Below are 18,293 nucleotides of genomic sequence, written 5' to 3'. Positions count from 1 at the left end.
CAAGAAGATCTTGATGCCGTATAAAGTCCTCAGGAGAACAAAGACATTCACAGCTTGGCGTGCCCTAGTGTCCAGAACAGCTCTCTCCAGAAGGCAATGGGATCTCCAGCCCCACAATGCTGGAAGATCCAGCCTGGTGCCACTCTGGACAGACATGAGGTCTTAGTGTCTGGAGATATCCCCTCATATAACCCTGGCCATCTGCTGGAAAGCAGTGGGGTAATCTGTGCCCATTGGGTTCTTCTAAGTTTAGGGAGTGGGTTCCTCGTATCTACCCAATACCTGAATCTTTACTTTGTACTTCTTCCTATTTTAGAATCAGTGAGGAATTTCTTTTCACATTCTACCCCATCAGAAGCTTCTAAGTCAAGGTAAGTGATCCCTTTAGCAGCATCCATAATATATGCGCAACTCTTAGGAGCAATGGTATTCAAACTCTAAATGTTTTGTGCCTTTCCTTTACATCCACAATGATATTCTCATTTTCTGAATCCTGTGTGCGGATAATCATGCAATGAACCAAGGGAATGGGCCTCTCTTGTTGCCTTTTGAAGGATATTTCCTGTTGTTGGATCATAAATAAATACCCCCAAAAGTATGGCCACCACCTTCAGATTCCTTCATGCTCCCAGACTCTCTGTGCTCTGTGGTCGTTTTTATATAAGCAAGTAGATCTTGATATGGCTTATAAAGACAGCACCGACTATGTTCATCTCAGTCTCTTTAACAATAAATCATCAGCTAGCGATCCTGCTCACTCTTGTTTGTGTTACAAGTGTCTGGCACGAGGATGACTTCTAGCTTGTCCATCAACTTAATAATCTTGTCCCACCCAGTACCATCATCCTCTGTTCATCACTTACTGTTCTTGCTTCAGGGTGGCTCTTCAACCCCTTATACTGTGTATGGAGCTCTCATGGTCTGTGTCCTCAAAGTCCCCCCACCCACCACACATGCCTTTTCAATATTTTCGCTCTCACTTTGTCAGACACACAACCGCTGGGATGTTATGTTGCTCTGTTCTGACCTCTGTGCCTTTTTTCTTCTGAGTCATTTGCTTGCAATGCCTCAGCCTCTCCCTGATATGTCTCAGGACATAGTCAGTGCCTACCTTATCTCTGTCACACACGACACACTTCTTTGTCTGTTCCTTTCTGCTGTGTGTGTCTTAGGTAAAACATCTTCTTGTGTCATGTGACTATTGCTGTTCCAGTGGCCTGTGCTTATAACAAAATTGCAGGAGGACTAGAGAACAGTTATTAAAAGAATCGTAAATTTCAAGTATTTAAAAGTAGTGATGAGACCAAAATCTGACTTTCTTTGTCTGTGGGAGAGTGAGCCTAGTGGCTGATGTTGTGGCTCAGACAGACGTGGGCTTCAGTATAATTCTGACTGTATCCCTCTTTAACTAGAAACGTTACTTTATGTGCCTGAGCTACAGCACCTATCCTGGATAATTAGAGTAACCGTGTCTCATTAACATTATTTTACGGGTTAAATGCTGCATTTTATGAATAATAGTAAGCAAACTTCCTGGTACCTAGTGAAGGCTCCCTGGTTTATTCTTAGAAGATGTAGGGGAGTATTGATGCTCATCAAATATAGAAAGTTTTCATCCATTTCCATCTCTTTGATTATAGGGAAAACACCCACAAAAGCCCCAAAATTTTCCTGTTAATAAATGACAATGCATCCGTCTGATAGCTGTTTGTGATTTCTCCTTGATCTCCCCACCCCCACCCCCGCAAACTTCTATACCCAAATCCACCGATTTCTGTTGAAGTTTCTACCACCAAAATGGATCTTAAAATCATTTTTGTCAATACTGTCTTTGAGGTCACTGGCCCCCTCTCTTAAAGCCTGTGTCTTGCTCCTGTCTCCAGGAAGTTCACTTTGAAATGACAGTTACTTTTCCATGACACAATAATGCCTGGCCGTTTAACCTTCTGCTTGCCTCACTTGGCATTCGGGCCACTCTCTAGATCTTCTTTGAGCTTCAGGGTCTTGTCTACTGGATCACATCTACCTTCTCCTCCTAGCTCTTCTTCTATCTACACAGTGTAGCAATAAGGGTCTCATTTTAGCTTGGGTCTCCTTCACCTGAGATCTTCAAAGAGCTCGCCCTGGAATCCTCTGCTCAAACATCACGGCCTCAGAGTCAGAGGGACATACATCCCATTCCAGATCACATGTTGCTACTTCCTGGCTCTTAATCTTTATTTAAAGTATCTAAAATTCTATGATACATTTCCATTTTAGCTTAGTAATTACCCCCCCCCCCAGAAACTCTATCTCCATCCTCAGAAACTGAAAGCCCACTGACCAGGAGCCCTCCTTTCTAGTTCTCGCCACTTACTTACATTGCAGCAGCTACACCTCCCTGGAATTGACCTAGATTCATCTTTACCACCTCAATATGAAGCAAGAGCCACTCCACACTCGTAATCATTTACAGATCATATAAAACCGCCACTTGCTTGATTTCAATTTCATTTTAACCCATGGTGACACCCACTGAATACATATTAATATGTGTATCACACAAGAAAGGGAAATGGGTTTCAGAGAAGGTATGGTTCCAAGGACATAGCAACTCCAAGTAAGGCTTAGGGGGCGAATGAAGCCCAGGGATTTCACGGGGATGAACTTGACTCTCCTCCCTACGCCTCCTGATCACATGCAGCTCAGATTGTGACAGGTGCCAGAAGGAACGAGAAAAGAAGCAGGTGACGTGTGTGTGAAGGTCGCCCGGCTGCAAGGAAGAACTTCCAGAACTGTGAGCAGAGCAGAGAACAGTAGGGCCAGTGTGATGTTTGGAAGCCAGCAGCTGTAACAAAAAGGGGGGCTTTGCTAGTTTATGTTGGGGGTATTTGTGGGGCAATGCAGGGTATCAGACAGCACATGGCTTCAGGCTTGGACTCAAATGCAACCCTTGCCCTCCCGTCAATGAGAACATAGAATGTACTTAATATCTCTCTAGTAAAACATCATCAAAATGAATGTAACAGGGTATAGGGAACGATGCTATGTGGGAAACTGAGACAGAGTCTGATAACTGTGTCACATGCATCTATCTGATGTGCCATAAGCTGTTACTAACCAAAAGTTACTGGTATTGGTCCTCAAGGAGGGCAGGCAGGGATGAAGACTCTGATCAAGCGATTCTTTTCTCTCAGAAGAAGAGCTAGCTCCCGCGTGTTCGCTATGGATCTGGAGAACCAGACACGGGTCACCAAGTTCATCCTGGTGGGGTTTCCTGGGAGCTTGAGCATGCGGGCAGCAGTGTTCCTGATGTTTCTAGTGGCCTATATCCTGACCGTAGCTGAGAACGTGATCATCATCCTGTTAGTGCAGCAGAACCGGTCACTGCACAAGCCTATGTACTTCTTTCTGGCCAACCTGTCTTTCCTGGAGACCTGGTACATCTCTGTGACTGTGCCCAAGCTGCTGTTCAGCTTCTGGTCCAGGAGCAACAGCATCTCCTTCACCCACTGTATGATACAGCTCTACTTCTTCATCGCACTGATGTGCACGGAATGCGTTCTCCTGGCCGCCATGGCCTATGACCGCTACGTGGCCATTTGCCGCCCGCTGCACTACCCCACCATCATGAGCCACGGGCTCTGTTTCCGCCTGGCTCTTGGCTCCTGGGCCATTGGCTTTGGCATCTCTTTGGCAAAGATCTACTTCATCTCTCGCCTCAGCTTCTGTGGCCCCAATGTCATCAACCACTTCTTCTGCGACATCTCCCCAGTACTTAATCTCTCCTGCACGGACATGTCTGTGGCAGAGCTGGTGGACTTTGTCTTGGCTCTGATCATCTTCCTCTTCCCCCTGTCAATAACCGTCTTGTCGTACGGGTGCATTCTGGCCACTGTGTTGCGCATGCCGACGGGGAAGCAAAAAGCCCTTTCCACCTGTGCTTCTCACTTCGTGGTGGTCACCATCTTCTACTCGGCCACCATTTTCATGTATGCCCGGCCCCGAGCTATTCATGCCTTCAACATGAACAAAGTCATTTCCATCTTCTATGCCATTGTGACGCCAGCCTTCAATCCTTTCATTTACTGTCTGAGGAATCGGGAGGTCAAAGAAGCTCTGAAGAAACTGATGTACTGCCAGGCAATTAGATCGGACTAGGCTGTTTTTGTGACTGGTTGGAAAGGAAAGGCTGTCTTCTCTGTCTTCCTATATCCTTCTCTTCCAATGTCCCAGCTCAGGACTGATGATGCTGATACGATATCGCCGTTGCCCACATCTGTATGTCTTGGGCATCTGTATGTATTTACCCGTGAGAACTGTGCTCTGAGGACATACACAATATGTGGACGTCTATAAAGAAACGTAATTGTCTTTGACATGTTATAAACATGGAGTTCGTAAAAATGTAGATAATTAAGCTAAATGTAGATAGGTGTGCTATGGTATTGCGTGGCTTGCCCTGAGTCGGGTCCTGTGAACACCAACAATTCTGAGGTTAATGATTGTGTGGTGTCCTGCTTTCCCACTTAAGTGACTTCTTCGACAATCCCATCTTCTATGTGCTTGGGATCAGTGTTGATGTCAGAGGCTAGAAGGCTGACCCTCAGATCCTTCCAGAACCTTTCCCCAGCACTGCCTTACCCATGTAAGTACACTACCTTTGTACAGGAGAGTGATTTGATGAATCTATGAGTTGATTGATAGTATATAATCGTATCTTACAGTCTGATACATGCATACAATTGCTATTTCTTGAAGTCCATTTTCCCTTCAGAACATTTGTTTATATCCGCTGATAGATGAATGTAAAGTTGATGATGAATAAATCTTAAACATATTCAACGCAGGTCAACTAGTCTAATACCCTCCCCCCTCCCCCCCCTCCAAACCCAGTATTTTCTCATTCATCATCTTTCTTTTCTTGGCTTTTCCTTTTACCACTTGTACACAGAAACAAATAACTGCACACTTTTAATGATTGACATGGATTTTCTTTCTGTGACACAGTGATACTTAGCTCACTTTATCTGACATCCTACACAAATCCTTTTTGATTAGCTCTATAGACATGCTGTTTCACTGTCTTGCGGATGGCAAAGTGAGTTCTACGGTAAGCTACATTCAACATACTGGCTCCAGAGGTCAGAATCAAATTTTCCTTACAAGCAGTTTTAAACAGGAATATTCATTACACCTGTTACAACTTCTGCCTAAGTGCAAAAAAAAGAAAAAAAAAAAAACAACTTTGAAAGTAAGGAGTATTTAGATGGGATTACCTCCTCATTTTACAAACATACATAACAGATATTCAAGGAAGTAAATAGTATTTTCCCCCAGAATATTGAGGAGTAAAGGTCGCAAGTCCAGGTTGCTTGGTTCTGAGCCCTGGGTCCTTCCTGTAGTGCCCGGGTCTCCCAAAGGAAAACATGTTTCTTCAGAGGCCAGGTGTGCAGAAGCTAATTGCAAAGGGACTGAGCAGATAATGAACTTCTACAGCAGTAGACAGCCAATAAAATATACTGGACAAATGTGAAGCCCAGATCTTAGAAAATGCAAGAAACAAAGAGAAATAAACACATATTTCACTTTAGGAAATAAATGTACAAAAGAAAATAGTGCTTATACAGAAATGGTTTAATGTCTGCTGTTGGGTGAATTTCCTTTCCTTGCTCAATAAAATACTTTAAACCTCAAGTACATAAAAGAAATTATTTCCTGAATAATTCACATTAATCAAACTATCGTGGTACATCCGCAGGGAATATTAAGTGCGTGTCTGAAACATAGGCAAAAAACTTCTATAGAGATCAGAAAGTCAAACTGGAACAAAACAATAAAAGTTTTTTGCTCTGGATATTTTTATTATTTTTTTTTGTACCATGAGGCCTGAGAAGAACTGTTTATATTTTCTGGAACACTGATTCCTTATATGCAAAGCAGGAATAATTATACTTGCTCTGCTTAGCTTGAACAATGGTTATGAGGCTCAGCTAATATGACCTAAAGGCCTTGACTATGCAGTGCCTGGAAAAGTCTAAGGTCTGAACAAAGTGTCCCTTAATTAGAGCTTGCATGGAGAAATGACCAAGAAGGGGTGTGTTCTTTCACCTGTCGAAAAATTACCCTATAGTGACTGATTATGTCCATAAACATAATCTGGAAGATAAAAAATACAAGGGAGTTATCTGTCTGTTTATGATTTCCATAATGTTTGAGTAATAGAGAGGGTACGACGGGGTGAGTTTTGGAGTGTAAACGTTATTAAACTGTGTCGTGAAGAACAAATGAGAATTAGTAATGCATCCTTGGCCTCTTTGTGAGAAGAATCTTTAAGGGCACAGAAGAAAACGACAGGGTATACTTCAGAGTATTGCAGGAATCTGCCTCAACAGAAAGAGTACAACTCTTGGCAGTTTAATAGGAAAATTCTGACAAAACAAGCTATTTGTAATATGTGACACCGTATTTTTTTTTATCTTTAATGCTATTATGACCCCCCAGCCCAGTAAAGCTGAAGTCTTCTTGTGTTTCTAGAGTTGGTCTGGCTCCCAGTAAAGCCTGCGTCTTCTTTAGGTAACTAGGAGCAGCATGGCCTCTGGTAGAGCTGCTGGTGTGGACTGTGTCTGTGTCTATGGAGTCTGCTGTGTTCTCAGGAAAGGTTGACCATAGGGAGGATGACAAAGTGGCGGGGCTTGGGTGGTGATGTGGGTCTCGCTAAAGTAGAATCCAGGGGAGGCAAACGTCCATTCGGTAAGTGGATCGCTCGTCTGCTTGCTGCACCAGAACACTGGGGTACCTCCTTCCTCTGGAGTTGAGGGCAGGGCCCAGCAGTGGTGCTGATGCTGACGTGGGATGGGATGGGCTATAGGGCATGAGGGTAGGGTCACTTACCGGTTGTGGCTGGTGTGGAACTTTCCCAGGATTAGGAGCAAGGCCCAGCAGCAGCAGCAGCAGGGCCAAGGGTGAGCTGGGATGGCATGAGCCTGGGAAAGGGTTTGGGAGGAAAGAGTGGGTTACAGTTCTGCAGGCAGATGGGTTACTCACCCTTTCTGGCTTGTGTGGCCTGGGCCTACTTGACAGAAGTCTTCTGGGGTTGGGGGCAGGACCCAACAGAGGGGCCAAGGATATGCTGGGATGGCATGGGCCTGGGGAAAGGTCCCAAGGGACAGAATCCTGGAAGGGGTGCAGTTCTGCTGGTAGGTGAGTCACTCACCCGTTTTGGCTGGCGCGGTCTGGTGGATGTCATACTATAAATGCAAAGGGCATGTAAGGTAGAAAGAGAGAAAAACATAAATAAAATGAAAAAATAAAAACCCAAAATACGATAAAATGGGGACAGACGTGACAACGTTCTGGTGTGAGGTTGTAAGACAAGAAAACTTCAAAGATGCCCTCGACTCCATTTTCTCTTGGTCATCTACTGCTGGGCATGAAGACTGCCCTTAATGTAGCTTGTTTCCCCAGTGAGACTCCAGTGGTTATCAGTTGAAGGTTGGGTCTCGGTTGCAATGGGGGCATGCACACTCTTCCCTTTTCAACTCTAGAACCCTAGCTGGTGCAGACCTGTGCAGGCCCTGTGCATCCTCCCTCAGTTGCTGTAATTTCATATGTGAACCTGTCCTTCTGTGCTTACAAATCCTGTTTCCTGGTTCCCCCATTCTTTCAGGCTCTTCCTGCCTCCTCTTTCTTGGAGTTCCCTGATCTCTGAGGGGAGGGATTTGGTGGTGACACCTCCTTAGGATGAGTGTTCCAAAGCCTTCCGCTCACATACTGTTTGGCGTTGGGTCTCTGTATTTGTTCCCAGCTGCTACAGGAGGAAGCTTCTGGATGGCTGAGCAAGGCAATGATCTACAACAGAATGTCATTAGGAGTCATTTTATTGATACATTCCTTTGGAAGAACAATAGTGTTTGGTTTTATCCTAGGTTCCCGGACTATCTATTCTCAGGTTCTTTGTCATCCAAGGACAGCAGTCATGGGTATGGGTTCAATCCTGTGGAATGGAAATTAAGTCGAATAGTATATAAGTTTGTGATTCCTACAAGCCTTGTGCCACCACTGAACTAACATATCAAATAGGCAGAACTCCCTTGTAGATCAAAGGCTTTATGGCTGGATTGGTTTTTACATTTCTCCTTTGGTAGCATGTTGAGTCCCTTCCTATACCAAAGACACTAGAACACAGGGGTCAAAGCTCTACGTGGTCAACAGCTAGACTTCTACATGTTCGGTGAGTTGTGTAGGTGGTGTTTTCAGTAATGGGTCCCTGCTTCAATTTTTGTATAACAACCTATTGTCATGGAAACGCGCTGGGTTGTTTGGTGATTCCCATTGGATCCCTATGCCCTGAACAACTCCATTAGATGGAACCCATTCCAGACCCTAGAAACATCATTTAGTGACAAGGGATGCCCAGTTAAGACTCTGCCTCTTCCATTATTTGAGTTTTACTTAAATCGTCTCTCTCTCTCTCTCTCTCTCTCTCTCTCTCTCTCTCTCTCTCTCTCTCTGTGTGTGTGTGTGTGTGTGTGTGTGTGTTAGCTTATATTGTATTAGGTTTCCATACTACCCCTTAAATACCCCTTAATTTTAGCTGTGTCGCCACATATTCCCTCCCTCATTCCCCTATTCCCTCTACTTTCGCATCGGATCTCCCATTCCAACACACACACACACACACACACACACACACACACACACACCTATCTATTCCATTTCCCTTCATTTTCCTTTCCTATGAAGTTCTATCTGTCCTCCACTAGTCCCTTCTATACTTAACCTCTTGTTCTATGGATGATTCTAGCTTGGTTATCATTGACTGAATAGCTAATATCCAAATAGACATGAATATATACCATATTTGTTATTCTGGGTCTGGGTTATCTCACTCAGAATGATTTTTTTTTCTAGTTCTATCCACTGACCTGCGAATTTCAATTTATACTAGCTGAGTAATACTCCACAGTGTCAATGTACCCTGTTTCCTTTATCCACTTTCCTGTTGAAGGACATATATATTTGTAATTTCTTGTTATCACGAATAGAGCAGCAATGAACATGGTTAGGCAGATGTCTTTGTGGTATGTTTGAGTTCCCTTTGAGTATATGTCCTAGAGTGGTATAGCTGGATCTCGAGGTAAATCAATTCCTGTCTTCCTACGGAACCGCCACACTGACTTCATGGTGGCTGTACAAGTTTTCAGCCCTGGCAGCAATGGATGAGTGTTTCCCTCTCTCCACATCTTCGCCATCATGAGCTGTCACTTGTTTACTGATCTTGGCCATCCTAACAGGAGTAAGATGAAACCGCAAGGTAGTTTTGATTTGTATTTCCCTGATGACTAAGGTTATAGAGCACTCCATTCACTTTTCCTCCGCCATTGAGTTTCCTTTTTTGAAAATTCTTTGTTTAGATCTGTACATCATTTTTAAAGTGAGTTGCTTGTATTCTTGATATCTTGTTCTTTTAGTTCTTTATATATTTTATATATTAGCCCTCTATCTGTAGGCTGCTTCTTTTTCTAATGATAATGTTCTTAGCCATACAGAAGCTTTTCAGTTTCATGAGGTCCCATTTATTAATTGTTGACCCTAGGGTCTGTGCTAATGGTGTTCTGTTCAGAAAGTTTTTCCCTGTGCCATTGTGTTCAAGTTTCCCCCACTTTCTCTTCCGCAAGGTTCAGTGTGTCTGGTTTTTCGCTGAGGACTTTGATCCATTTGGAGTTGAGTTTTGTGCAGGCTGATAAGTTTGGATCAATCTATTTCCTTTCTTCTACATGCAGCTGTCCAGTTTGACCAGCACCATTTGTTGAAAATGCTGCCTTTTTTCCCAGCATGTATTTCTGGCTTCTTGATCAAAACTCAGGTGTCCATAGTTATATGAATCTATGTCTGGGTCTTCTATTGGATTCCATTGATCAACATGTCTGTTTTTTCTGCCAATACCATGTAGTTTTTATTTCTTAAACTCTATAGTAAAATTTTAGGTTGGGAGCAGGGCTATCTCCAGTAATTTATTATTCAAGATTGTTTTAGATATCACGGATTTTTTATTATGTTTCCATATGAAGCTGAAAATTGTCCTATCAAGATATGTGAAAATTTGTGTTGGTACTTGGATGGAGGTTGTGTTGAATTTGTAGACTGCTTTTGGTAAGATGTCCATTTTACTATTTAACCTGACCCCCTATGATGATACTTAGTTTTATCTCTGATCTTCAGACATGCTTTATTTGCACAAACACGATATTACTACAACCCACCTGTGAGTATGGGAGAGCTTCCCATCTTCTGATGTTGCCTTCAGTTTCTTTATTCAACATCTCTCACTTGCTTGGTTATAATTACTCTGAACTATTTTCCACGGGGCTATTGTGAAAAGTGTTGTTTCCCTAATTTCTTTCACAATCCATTTGTCATTTGCTCATACAAGGGCTACTGATATTTGTGAGTTAATTCTGTATCCAGCTACTTTGCTGAAAGTGTTTATCAGCTGTAGAAATTTCCTGGTTAATTTTTAGGGTCACTTAATATATTATCATATCATCTGCAAATAAAGATACTTTTGTAAGGAGTAAGGTTTTAATGCCTGCCACTGGTCTTCTACTGCTGCCGCGCCAGCCCCAAATAATGCACAGAGACTATGTATTTGATATAATTCTGTTGTCCAGGTACTTGTTTCTTATCAGTTACCTCTGTCTTAAGTATTAACCCATTTCTGTTAATCTAATATTTTGCTTTTACACAATGGTCTAGACATCTAGATTTTGGAAAGTTGTAATTCTAAGTGCTGGTATCTGGCCTTTCTTTGTTGGGTGGGTATTTTGCTCCTTGGTTTATATTGCCCTCGTTGGGTCTTAGGAAGGTGCGGGTGTGATGCCTGGTAGGGAATGCTTCTGGGATCCTTCTAGGTATGGGAATTCTGGGTAAAATGTGTTTCTGAGTATTAGGAACTGACACTTAAGATTGGGAATGGCTTAGGAGGGTCTGGGGATCCACAGGAGGGGATCCATAGGAGGAAGGGAAGCAAGGTTTTCCACAAGTAACTGCCTAGGAATAGTGGCAGTCAGTGATGAGAGGTCACAGCAGATAGTTTGCTACAGAGGTGGGGATTGGACTGGGGGACTGGATTTGGAGGAGAGGAAGCAACTGAAGATCTGAAACTAGTCTACTTCTTCTCTGGAAGGCTTGGCTGGTGGCTTCAGGGGGAATGCCTGCTGGAGTTGGAGGTAAAGAGCTAAGTAGAGAAGGAGGTTGGTTGAGAAGATCAGTGCGGTCAGCAGGAAATGGCAGCGATTGTGGGAGGCCACAGCACGTGCAATAACTTACCCTTCACCTTTAGAAGGATTATCTCTGTACACCCATCTTCTGGTGAGCATACGCATTACCAGCAAGCCCAAAGTAATTGTTACTTCCTGCTCATTCAGTTCAATCAGCATGATGTCATCAGTATAGCAAACCAATGTGCTATTCTGTGGAAGACACGGATCATGAAGATCCTTTTGAATTGTTATGACATAGGGCTGGAGGGTTAATATATCATTGAAGTAAAACACTGAAGTTATACTGTCGGCCTTTCCAACGGAAAGCAAATGGCTTCTGGTGGCCTTTATAGACAAGTAATGAAAAAAAAGGCATTTGCTAGGTCAATAGCTGCATAGTACATCCCAGGAGATGTGTCAGTCTGCTCAAGTAAGAAAACTATATCCGCTACAGCAGCAGTAATTAGAATCACTAACTTGTTTGAGCTTTCAAGAGTCAACTGTAGTTCTCCATCATCCACCTGCCTTCTGTACTGGACAGATGGGAAATTTTTAAAAGAGAGATTCAGTGGGAACCACCAACCCTACAGCATTCAAATCCCTAATTTCTGCAGTTCCTCCAGGGACGTGATACTGCTTTTGATTTGTTATTTTCCCTAGCAGAGGCAACTCTGAAGGTTCCATTTAGCCCTTCCAACCACAATAGCTCTCACCTCACAGGTCCAGGAACCGATGTGAGAATTTTGCCAACTTCAAAGTCTATTTATCCCAAGTATACATTCTGGGACTGGAGGGAAAACAAACCACAGGATGAGTTCAGGGACCGGCTGGACCTACTGTGAGTCAGACTCCAGACAAAATCCCCTGAGTCACCTGACCTTTATAAACCCCTGCTTTCAACTGGAGGGCCATAATGTTTCCCAGGGTCTTCCAAAATCAGCATCTATTCAGAAACAGTATCCAACAGACCCAAGAAAATCTGATTGTTTCCTCCCCCCTCCCAGAGTACAGTTACCCTTGTCAAAAGCCATAGATTCCTCTATGGGGAAGGATTGGAGAAAAGCTAAGAGTAAAACTATTAGGGATTTAACAAGGCTCTCCCTCAGAGGAACCTGGCTGCTGTCCCTTCCTTCAAGGGGTTCTGGGTCTACACACAGGATCATGTCTGGAAATTGGTTCACAGGCCAAGATTCCAGTGGAGACTTTCATTCATTTGCTTGAGAACCTTTTCATTTATACAGATCAAACAGAAATGCAGTAGGTAGGCTTCTTATCCAGTTCATTCCCAGAAACACCACAAGTACTTAGCCAGTACCAAAGGTCCATATAAGCAATGCGATCATAAAATTCACTTTGCCTGTACTGACCGCTATAAGTTAGGCCATTATGAGTATTGTTTTGTCTGTGATACCCATTGTGATAACTACAGTCACCTTGCATTTGCCACCCGGTCCCTGCTACTTCTGGGTGCAATTAAGCTGAGCAGAGGAGACTCCAAACCTCTGCCACAAGGCAAAGTGTGACCACGAAGCTCTTTAAATGTGTTGGTCCCCTCTCACCATCTTGCATCTATAGGACTAGTGAAAGGCATGCCTTCTGGGCCTTCCTGTTGTGGAGGATTGGGTTTGACATTTCACCGTCACTCTAGCACTGAAATTTCACTGAGCCTTGAACCCCCTTCAGCAACACTAAGCCAAAGGACATCGGGCATCTCCATCTCCTTTCACTAGGCCATCTTTTGATGAATGATTCAGCTACGTTAAACTTGTGGATTTAAGGATGCACTATGCGACCATCATGAATTCCCTGGGTGAGTCTTCAGTACAATGTCAAATCCTTTATGGGGGAGTAGAAGATGGAGAAGGAAAGTCTTGTGAAGATGGGATAAAGAGCCATGCTGCATCTCACTCCGTGGGCTACCTTGAGACACTGGTCTCCCATAGAGATACTTTGATTTCAGCATTCTGGATTATAAAGTAGCAAAATATGTCGCTGCTTTAAACTAGCAAGTCTATGGTAGCTGTGCTTGCCACTGGAGAAAAACTCTGGAAGATACTGTTTTCAGGACCAACACCACATCTTAACTTATCCTTAAATAGTTACCTGAGTCTGAGGTGGCTCAGTGGTTAAAAGCACTGACTGGACTTCCTGAGGGCCCAAGCTCAATTCCCAGCAACCATGTGGTAGCTCACAACTGTCTGTAACTCCAAGATCTGACACCATCACATAGACATTCATGCAAGTAAAACACCAATACAAATTTAAATAAATAAATTAAAAAAAAAAAAGAATGTTCAAACCATAGTCAGGGAAGAGTTAAAATATGTCTTCACCAATCCTTGAGCTGGCAGAGTCCTTAGCAATCAAATATAGGAACTGGGGGATTGTAATTGTCATTCCTTGCTTTGTCCACTGTAACCTAATTGGCTGCTTCTTTCTTAAATTCCTCGTGTTGCTAACCTACATCTTACTCAGTGGGCTATTTCTGGTCTCTTTCCTCTGACTTGGAAAGGATCACAGGGATTAAAGATAAGACTAATGCTGCCTCCATCGTGAGGGGATTTTAGGCTGATGCTGTGGAATAAATTTGACTTAGAAGGACAAACAACCCTACTTTCTGAGTAATATTCTCTTGGAGCCAGTAGGTTAAAAAAATATATTGCAAGAATAAAGACACAGAACATCTCAATGGTGTGGGGATTGTAGAGGATGCTGTAAGATTCAGGCATCACGCTGGCCTGCCCCTGTCACCTGACAGAATGCACTCAGGCAGTACTCTGGTCTGTGTTCCATGAGTACTAGTCTGCAGGCAGGTGCAAAGGACCCCTTTAAAGACAGACCTGCCCACTTATGATCCCTTTTGCTTTTCTTTTGCTCTAGCTCTTCTCTCTCTCTCTCTCTCTCTCTCTCTCTCTCTCTCTCTCTATCTATCTATCTATCTATCTCTCTCTCTCCCTTCCTCCCCTATTCTGTTCCCAGTATCTCTATGTCTCTTCCCTTTCCTCTCACACCCCTTTCTAAATAAACTCCTCATTTAAGCTCTATCTGCCTGGCCTGTTATTCCCACCTTCGCCATCCTCACCTGCTGTGGAATCTGCTATGCTCTCCCATGTGGTCCCTTACCTTGGGGCCCCCACTCGGGACCCCCCTTCTCCAGCTTTATTCCTATAACTGTAACAAAATAACAACAGATACTATCAGGTAATGATGATCTTGAGGCAGAGGCAATGTTAACTCTTCAGCACGAGTTGAATTACTTTTTGCCTAGAATCCTCACTCAATGCCTCCAGAGAAAAAGAAAATAAACGTAAGAAAACTAGTGTGCTCAAAACCTACTTTATTCATGAGACAGAAGATCCAGAAAAAAAATAGAAGAACACTTTTTATTTCATTCTAACTTCATCTTATTTAAAGATCGTATTGGCCAGGAGGTTGGGGTGAGCTCTGCCCTTCTACAATCAGAGCTCACACCTGGAGCCCAGAAGAAGATGGACAGGTGAAACCCTGACCTAGCAAGAAGCAGCAGTTGATGCTGATTCCCCGCCCCCTGGAAGTTAGTTACGTGGGAATATTACAGAATGGCCAGGAAGTCTATCTAGAAAACACACAGTCTCAACCATCAAGGCATCGAAGCTGGTGTAGGGAGAATTTCTATTCTGGAAATAAAAGACAGGCAACTGAATAGGTTGACAGGTTGTCAACCTTCATTCCCACCCACCCCCATCCCTTCCTTTCCCAAGTATATACAAGCCACATAGTAGTAAATGGTATCTCATGTCTTAGCTACCGGAGGGAGAGTAACACCAAACTCTTTACAAAAATTAATACTTAACAGATTGACTATATCCCAATATCATTAACAAGCTTTCCCAACATTACCAGAGTAGGGATTCAGTAATCCAGAAAAGCGACATCAAAATAAGTTTGCCAAGTTAGACTTAGTCTTTCTTAAGTAAATTTCTACAGTTTAATAATCCGTGTCACCTTCACTTACACTGTATTAACCACACTACCAAAGTATAATGCCATATACATTTCTATAGGTTACTCTATAACCATATAGATCTCTAAGCTCTATACGTCTTTACGTAGCAAATTATGGCTAAATTAATGGCAGCACTTTCTAGGAATGCCACTCTAGGATCAAGCTTTTTAGAAAAAGAATTGTGCCATAATGTTCAAAAATATTGAGAATTGATATTAAGTTGGGTATTTTTTAAAACTGGTGAAATAGGAATGCTATTTGCATCCACAGTGAGAGATCTACAGTGTTCATGGATCTACAAAGTGACAATTAAGTGTGTATACATTTTAATAAATAAATCGATAAGGCAATAAGATAAATAACTATGATATGCTTAAAACACAGAATTGAGTAAAAGTAGGAATGATCTTTCTATTTGTGGATTTTAAGAGTTGAGCTGAGGAAACAAAATTTCAAAGATTCAGATTATAAAGGAAGCCATGAAGAACACAGAAAATTTGATTCTACTAGTCCCGTTCTTGCCAAGACAAATGTACCTTTGTCCATTCACGATGAAGGGTTTTCACTGGAAGCTTCACTGAGAAGTGTGGAACGGGCTTGGGAACAAACTCTTGACTTTGGAGGTTCCAGGAACCAGCAACATGGAGATACCGTTAGCACTTGGAGCTGGGAGGAGGAGCAAAGGAAACCGGGCTACTCAGAGCTGGTGGGAGGCAGAGCTGAGACCCATGGGGAGGGAGATAGGATTGGGGGCTCCGCTGTAACATTGCATGGATTAGAAAGGAACCTTGCCGTCCATCCCACTCACTTCCCCTCCCTACCCCTTTCTTCCTTACAGCTCCATCCACTGAATCCTTATAAAATCTGGGTAGCTAAATAACCCAAAACACAAAGATAATAGGAGCCAGGCTCCTGACCTCCGAAAGGCAGAGACCTTTGGACAATAGGGAGAGGGGAGCAGATAGAGAAGCAGTGATAACCCCAGGACCAGCAGGGGTGTCAATTCGCAAGATGCAAGAAGGGAGTTCCGGTTCTACACAACTCAGTAGCCAGCGTTGGTTCAAACCTGTAGAATTTATTTTAGGAGCATTTAAGCATGGCACGATTTGGGGGAAAGTTTTCTGCTGACAATTAATCTCACGTGTACAACAAAGTTTAAGGCATGATTACATTGAAACTGTTGCAAAGTACAGGTGACGTCTTCCATGACGAGGGCTTCTATAGATTAACCCAGAAAGCAGGCCCGCACATGATATGAGTCTGGGAGAAGATAAGGCTACAGACTGAGACAAACGGGCTCAGGATAAGGGTTTGGGGACCTGGCCATTCAGATAGCACAGAGTTCACCAGGCTGTTATCCACCTCACCCCCAGCCTTTGGACAGAAAACAGGTTATATACATCTCCCTTGCAGAAGAGACAACCCGGCAATGTTTTTCATTCCTGGTTCCCCTAGTGCTTACCTGTGAGCTCGAGGATCTCCTACAGAGATCCACTGCTGTGGGACCTCAAGGAGGAGAAAGCAAGGACTGCTGGGAATGAAGTCTAAAGGACGGAGGAGGGGCCAGCCATGCAAAGTGGGGAAGCAAATAGCTCAAGTCCTGAAACTGGTATGGATGTGTGCTGTGGTCAGGGCTTCTTGGCATGGTCCATTAGAGACACCAGTAATGCTGGAAGTACATTGTAGACATGCACACGGAATATATGCACAGAAAACTTATGAGATGCATATCATGACATTTCATTTCGGAAGATAAGCCAGGCAGCGCGTGGACAGAGAATGGAAGAGCAGCACCTAGGCGTGCCTCAAACTATAGTTTATACATAGATAATTACAGTGTGCTCTGTAATCCCAGAAAGCATATACGTGTCCAGGGCGTGCTTGTGTTTGTGAAAAGAGAGGAGAGGACTTTCATTCACAGTAAGGATGAAAAGGTGAGAACAGATGGGTCCAGAATGAAATCTGCTTTTTCTCACGTTGTGCTAGGGATCTCCCACGAAGCCGGGATAGTAACTAGTGAGGAAATATGAGAAACATATTTCTGCTGCTCCGCTCATACCCGCTGTCAGATTCGGTCGGAACACCTTTGCGTTGAGCCACTTCTGACTGGTGATTGCGCCTCCCTTTGCTTCGCATCCACCGGTCATTCTACATGGGTCATTCTTCCCTGTGTCTCTCGCTGCCTCTCGTTGCTGTCCTCACGGTGCTTTAGGCTGTCACTGATTGTCACACCCTGCAGCTCCGCGGTTGCTCCCTTCTCACCTGCAGCCAGCAGGCATAAAGGACCACGTAGCTGGCGGCTCTGCCCGAGAGCCCAGGAGAGAAAGCCTTTAGCTGTCCGTCCCATCCATCATCTGAGCAAACTCCGGGGATCTGACCTTGTCGTTGTTCACTGCCAGTTACAGTGTGCTTTTCCTGAACAAGGTGAAACAGGGCCCCAGGCTTTTCTAAAACGCCCCAGTTCTTACAAATAGCTCAGCTAGCTAACTTCTTCAGCTGAAAATAATAGCCGCACCTTCAGAATTTCCTCGTTCCTACCTATGCTACGATTTTTTACGCAATGCTTCGTGTCTTGCCATTCGTATCTACTCTTACGAAGAAGACTGGCTGTGAGTGACACCATCTCATCTCGGTTACGTTCAGAGCAAACCATGAGTACGTATTAGTTAGATAAGGCCTTGGAGGTTCCTCTCACAAATGTCTTTCCACAAACCTTTTTATTAAGGATGTTCACCGGGGTTTATTAGCAACCATGTTCGATTTCAAAACTAGGACAGCTATGGGATTCTCTGTTAATAAAATGCGAAATGTACTTCAGATGACAGATACGATGATCGTTTTGTCGAGCCTGGGTATGAGGATAGATCCATCACGCCGTGTCAGTCATCCAGCTGAGGAATGGTGGCCGTGAGTGATGGGACCCTGCTGCTCATTCAACACAGAATTTCAGTTTTGCAAGATAAATGCGTTCTAGATATCGGCACTTCAACATGATTGATTGGCTATAGTTTGTGTTGTATTATGCATTCTGTGTTAAAAAGAAAGATATTGTACTATTTTTTTTT

The 18,293-nt window shown here is 43.5% G+C and overlaps 1 protein-coding gene across 1 annotated transcript; it reads left to right on the top strand.

The window, feature by feature from the left end:
• Positions 1-3,204: 3,204 nt before the first annotated feature.
• LOC127214277 (olfactory receptor 6B1) lies at positions 3,205-4,140 on the top strand. The gene has a single exon (XM_051174677.1). It carries the CDS (start codon positions 3,205-3,207, stop codon positions 4,138-4,140), a length of 936 nt encoding a protein of 311 aa, XP_051030634.1.
• Positions 4,141-18,293: the final 14,153 nt, after the last annotated feature.

The sequence above is a fragment of the Phodopus roborovskii genome, unplaced genomic scaffold (assembly GCF_943737965.1).
Source record: "Phodopus roborovskii unplaced genomic scaffold, PHOROB, whole genome shotgun sequence".
In the NCBI taxonomy this organism is placed as follows: domain Eukaryota; kingdom Metazoa; phylum Chordata; class Mammalia; order Rodentia; family Cricetidae; genus Phodopus; species Phodopus roborovskii.
This window is presented reverse-complemented; position numbering and strand designations above follow the sequence as displayed.